The sequence below is a fragment of the Miscanthus floridulus genome, chromosome 8, assembly GCF_019320115.1.
Source record: "Miscanthus floridulus cultivar M001 chromosome 8, ASM1932011v1, whole genome shotgun sequence".
NCBI classification, from domain to species: domain Eukaryota; kingdom Viridiplantae; phylum Streptophyta; class Magnoliopsida; order Poales; family Poaceae; genus Miscanthus; species Miscanthus floridulus.
Window position 1 is genome coordinate 222,665,154 of NC_089587.1, and position 6,044 is coordinate 222,671,197.

The window sequence follows — 6,044 nt, forward strand, 5'->3', positions numbered from 1 at the left end:
TGCCATCACGACGATCTCGGTTGCCACCCTGATTAACCCTACGACCATGGTTATCACGGTGATTATCATGGTTGTCTCGGTGGTTGTCGTCCCAATAGTCACGGCGGTTGTCATCTCGACGGTGGTTGTCGTCCTGACCACCATCATGGCCACTGTTTCTACCTTGATGGTTGTCTGATGGGTCGTTGCGTGAGCCACATTGGTTGGGAGGCTGTGAGCGACTTGAATACTAGTAGCTGTGGCTTGACTCGACTGAGATAGATGGAGCCCGAGCTTGATTTACAATCCTATCTGGGCCATAGCAGTCGTCAGGTAAGCTTGTATATCATCACGAACTGCCTAAGTTTTCAGGGTATTGGGTAGTCGTTGCATTGTTGCCATAGCGACAGCTACGTTGGCGCTTGGGGTCCTGAAGACCTACTTGTCCCCCACCCTATCAAAGGCATTATTAAGGTCGCATGGCTAGACCCTTATGCATTGGGCCTCCTCTTCTGCCTTGGCTTCTATTTGTCAGCAATTAAACCGATCAATATTGCGTGCTTTGTGTGCTAGCCTTTCTTGTTCTGTTTTGCCGACTGCCGGTGGTTTGTCATTACTGACAACATTGATCAAGTCTCCGCACCTTGGTGGGAAGGATGGGAATCATGGGAATCCTAGGGCGTGGTCTGGGATATCCAGATTGTATTCAACGCCGTCATCATCATGATGCTAGAGCTCGGTGTGAACGGAGACATTAGATGCGATGCCAGACGAGGAGCTTGAGCCACCCTCTTGAACTATGTGGATCGATCCTTCTTGATAATCCTCAATCCAAACCATGTTGACAAAGTTGCACTAACCGTAGGGCTAGGCCTGGTGGTTCTCCATCGAGGCTTTGTACTCGGAGAGCTAGAGACCCATCGCAGGGGCTGGCTGACGACGAACAGAGCGCCCTTTAGGAGTAGATGTGACCACGAGATCCATACCGAGTCGTGCAGGATGACTGGCTCGAGCTGGTTAGGTAGCTCTATTGTGGGTCGTAGTTACCTGCTCATTAGGTTGACTTTGAATCGAACTTACCAGAGCTAGGGTTTTAGCAAGTTTGGTGCCGACCCGATCGATGGAGTCGAGCAAGTCGGTGTTGTCGATCTGCCTCCTTTTGTAACGAGGAAGTGGACGATGGGTTATCAGCATGGCTGAAGATGATGCTGGCATGGTTGGAGCTAGATCCACCATGGTCAGAGCCATAGCCGATGCAGGTGAAGCAGTGGTCAGCACAGATTGAACCCACACCTCCTCTGGGGTCATGGCGATGAAGTCATCGGAGCCAGTAGTCTAGGTGATCTGGCCGATGGTGAACGTGAGGCCATTCGGTGTAGCCATGGAACCGGGGATGATGACCATCTTGTTCGCCTAGAGAGTAGTATGCATACCCCCTACCTAGCGTGCCACTATCGATGAAATATGGTTGGCAGTCTACCTAGGGATATGCCCAAGGTAGTAGATTATCGACAGACAGATGCGCAAGCTATAAACAAAATGGTGATGCAAGACAGACACGAGATTTTATCCAAGTTCGGCCGCCGTAAAGGCGTAATACCTACGTCATGTGTCGGATTGTATTGCTATATGTCAATGAGAGATGATTTTTAGAGGGGTCCACTACCCGCCTTATATAATTTGGGGGGCAGGGTTACAGATCTAGAAACTAATCCTAACCAGATACAATTGCCATAGGTGGCCGGATAAGGATTCCTATTCTAATTGACTAGGATCTTGCTTGATCTCCAAATCTGCCTTGATTCCTTGCGTGGGACTCCGAACAGATTGGCTGGGCCGTGCGTCGGCTTCTAACGAGCCAGGCCCTCTGGTCTGGGCCAGCCTAAGCCTAGCCATAAGGGTATAGGGGTTAATACCCCCATAGCCAGCAAGGATGTCCAACTCAAGAAGGAGGCCTGAGGCTAATTCGGTTCGAGTCCCTGAGGTGGAGGCCCAAAGCAACTCAAGTTCGAGTCTGCCTCGACCTCTAGGACCAGTCTTCCTTAAACTGGTCACCCAGGATGTATCCGGACTCCATTTTCGATGATCCACATATGGTTGGAAAGCTAATTTGATAAAGAATCCAATTCAAGTGGTGTCATGTCAAAAGGCCTTCAGAATCAATGGGCATCAACAAAACAACTCAGTGTCCAGAATCTACCAAGGTGCTGCGACACTGTCTTTTGGTCCGTTGGACCGTGTATCATGTTTGAGCCCATTAGGGGGCATGTCTAGGGTAGGCGATGACCCTAAGACCTTTATAATCATATGCCACCACCGTTATTAGGTTTTGGGGTTTTACTTAGATTAATCTATCAAGAATAGTTTCACCATTCTTCGGTTTGTGAGACCCCAACTTTGTGAGATTAATCATTCATCTGCAATTTGGGTGCTTTCTTTCTTGTTCTTGCTTGTGTTCTTCATTGCACAGGTAGGGATTAGCCTTCTTGGCGAGGTCCACTGGATCCATTTCTCGATTGATAACCAGAGGAGTTGTGGTGCTAAGATTGTAGGGTTCGATCTTTTAATCTGAAGCTGTATCGGTGTGTCATTCTCCGCCACAATGATAGTTACTTGTACATGATGGAAGATTAGGATCCCCATTTCCATTACAACCAAATTGAGCCCTTAGATCATGAACGGTCATGTGATGGGGATCATCTAGAGTGCTTGGGCTAGGAGGTGAGTCTATCGAGCATAGTACTAGCACCCTTTGTAGGTGCGCATGATCTGCTCGACGTCGGCTACTGCAGTGGGCCAATAGAATCCCTATTGAAACATGTTTCTAACCAGGGTTCTAGGCATGGCATGGTGACTGCATATCCCACCATAGATATCGCTCAGCAAGTGCTTCCTCTATTCGATGAGGATGTAGCGCTGCAGTATCCCAGTGTGGTTTCAATTGTAGAGTTCGTCCTCCACGAGAACAAAGGACTTAGCATGACGTGCGAGCCATCGAGCTTCCGTCTTGTCCATTGGCAGCATGTCACGAAGAAGGTAGTTGAGGTAGAGTACTCTCTAGTCGACCAGAGGTTCGAGCTCTATCATGGGGTCTTCTTCGAGCTCCATGACTTTGAGGCCAGACGAAGACGATGGTTGGTCAGTCCTCGAGGCTAAATTGGGGGGACCGTCAATGGCCTGTTCTGACCCCCTTGTAGTAGACCAAGGGCTTGTGTTAGTCATTGGTGAAGACTCCTATTGGCACTAGCTCTTGGTTGGATGCTGCCTTCACAAGTGCATCAGCCGCCTCGTTGAGGCACCTCGGGATGTGATTGAGCTTGAGGCTGTCAAACTTGTCTTTTAGTCGTCAGACTTCTTGGCAATAGGTAGCCATCTTGGTGTCATGGCAGCTTGACTCCATCATGACTTGATCAACGACTAGCTGGGAGTCTCCCCGAACATCGAGATGTTGGACGCCCAACTCGATGGCAATGCGTAGGTCGTTCATGAGCACCTCATATTCGACCACATTATTTAAGGACGGGAAATGGTGACGGACCATGTACCTCATGCGTACCCTAAGGGGTGACATGAAGACCAGCCCTGCACTAGTGCCCTTCTTCATCAGCGATCCATCAAAGTACATCATCCAATACTCTTGATCGACGACCGTCGGTGGCATTTGGACCTCGGTCCATTTCTACGATGAAATCAGCTAATACCTGGTACTTGATGGCCGTCTGAGGGGCATACGCAATGCCTTGATCCATCAGCTTGAGTGCCCATTTTGTGGTTCTCCCCATGACATCCTAGATTTGGATGACCTCATCGAGGTGGAAGGATGTCACAACCGTTATCGGGTGTGACTCAAAGTAGTGGCCTAGATTCCTCTTTGTGATGAGGATAGTGTACAGGAGCTTCTAGATTTAGGGGTAGTGGATCTTTGAGTCAAATTGGACCTCGCTAATGAAGTACATAGGGCACTGTACTTTGAGGGCGTGCCCTCTTCTTCCCGCTTGTGTGGCGCTGACCACTTGTGTGGTGGCCGCGATGTAGAGCAGAAGGTGTTCTCACTTGGTGGGAGGAACCAGGATTGGGGTCTTTGTCAGGAGCTGCTTAACCATGTCAAGTGCTTCTTAGGCCTTGGACGTCCATTCGAAGCGATTAGCCTACTTCAGAAGTCGATAAAGGGGGGCGACCTCGTTCGCCGAGGCATAAGATGAAGCGGCTGAGTGCGGTGAGGCACCCTGTAACTCGCTGCACCCCCTTTATACTCTGAATCAGGCCCATCTTTGTGATGGCTGAGATCTTCTCTAGGTTGGCCTCTATGCCACACTCAGAGATGATAAAACCAAGCAGCATGCCCTTCAGGACCCCGAAAACACACTTCTAGTTTAGTTTTGACCCCTTGGCCCATCTCTAGTATGATGTCATTTGCTCGGAGTTTTGCAAAGGTTTGCTCAAGATCAGCTATGAGGTGGTCAGTATGTTTAGTTTTGACCACGATGTCGTTCACGTAGGCCTCAACGGTCCGCCCGATGAGGTCCCCGAAACACTTGAGCATACAACGCTGGTATGTAGCCCCAATGTTCTTTAGACTGAATGACATTATGACATAGGAGAATGATCCAAAGGGGGTAATGAATGATGTCGCTAGCTGGTTGGATTCTTTCATCACAATTTGATTGTATCTAGAGTACGCATAAAGAAAATAGAAGGTTTCGCACCCTAAGGTAGAATCAACTATCTGGTCTGTGCGCGTTAAAGGAAATGGATCCTTTGGGCATGCTTTGTTGAGGCCCGTATAGTCAACACACATCCTCTATTTTCTACTCTTTTTTTGTACAAGAATGGGATTGGACAACCACTCTGGGTGGTGCACTTCCTTGATGAATCCGGCCGCCAAAAGCTTTGTGATCTCTTTGTCGATGGTCCTACGTTTTCCCTCATCGAAGCGACATAGGCGCTATTTTACTGGCTTGGAGCCTAAATAGATCTTCAAAGTGTGCTTCGCGACTTCCCTCTAGATGCCTGGCATCTCCGAGGGTTTCCACTCAAAGATGTCCTTGTTTGCGTGGAGGAAGTCGACGAGTGTGTTTTCCTATTTAGAGGAAAGCACGGTGCCAATGCGTACCACCTTGCCGTCGGGGCTACCGGGATCTATGAGGACCTCTTTAGAGCCCTCCGTAGGCTCAAAAGACCTAGTTGACTTCTTGGTGTCGGGCGCTTCTTCGGAGACCTCCTTCTTGATGGCGTCGAGCTCTTCAGAGGTGACAAATGTTGTGGCGTGACCGTAGTACTCGACCACGCACTTATAGGCATGCTGGAAGGAGATGCTGATGGTGATGACCCCACTGGGGCCCGGTATCTTTAACTTGAGGTATGTATAGTTGGGGACGACCATGAACTTTGCATAGCATGGATGTCCTAGGATGGCGTGGAGGGTTCTAGGGAACCCAACCACCTTGAAGGTGAGGGTTTTCGTCCTATAATTGGATGGATCCCTGAAGGTAACAGGCAAATCGATGTGCCCAAGTAGCTTGGCCTGCTTTCTAGGCATGATGCCGTGGAAAGGTGCTTGGGTTGGGCGGACGCATGTCCAGTCGACGCCCATTTACTCGAGCATTTTTGGCATACATGATGTTGAGACCGCTACCTCCATCCATCAGTATTTTGGTGAGCCACTTCGTGTCGATGATCGGGTTGACCATGAGTGGATATCTCCCCAGATGCGGGATGCTCTCTAGGTGGTTAGTCTGATCAAAGGTTATGGCAGACTCAGACCACTAGAGGAAGGTAGGTGTGGCTAGTTCAGTTGTATAGACCTCATGGCGTGTGACCTTCTAACAACATTTGGAGTCATAAGCCGCTGATCCTCTAAAGATCATGAGGCAACCATCTAGTGTCGGAAAGCCACCATCCTTCCCCTCGGTGTCATCCATGGTGGGGTCAAGGTCCTTGCTCTGCTCCCCTTTTGTTAGAGCTTCTAGACAAGAATCGCCTCATTAGGCTGTAGTCCTTGTATAGATGCTTAATCGAGAAGGCATGGTTTGGGCATGGCCCCTCAAGTAGTTTTTCAAAATGGT

General features: G+C 49.3%; 1 protein-coding gene across 1 annotated transcript; it reads right to left on the reverse strand.

Annotated features, from left to right (window-relative positions):
• Positions 1-5,059: 5,059 nt before the first annotated feature.
• LOC136470697 (uncharacterized) lies at positions 5,060-5,572 on the reverse strand. The gene has a single exon (XM_066468451.1). It carries the CDS (start codon positions 5,570-5,572, stop codon positions 5,060-5,062), a length of 513 nt encoding a protein of 170 aa, XP_066324548.1.
• Between the last annotated feature and the right edge of the window lie 472 nt (positions 5,573-6,044).

Coding starts and splice junctions, on each gene's coding strand:
- LOC136470697 (XM_066468451.1), bottom strand. CDS start 5,572: ATGGGCGTCGACTGGACATGCGTCCGCCCAACCCAAGCACCTTTCCAC.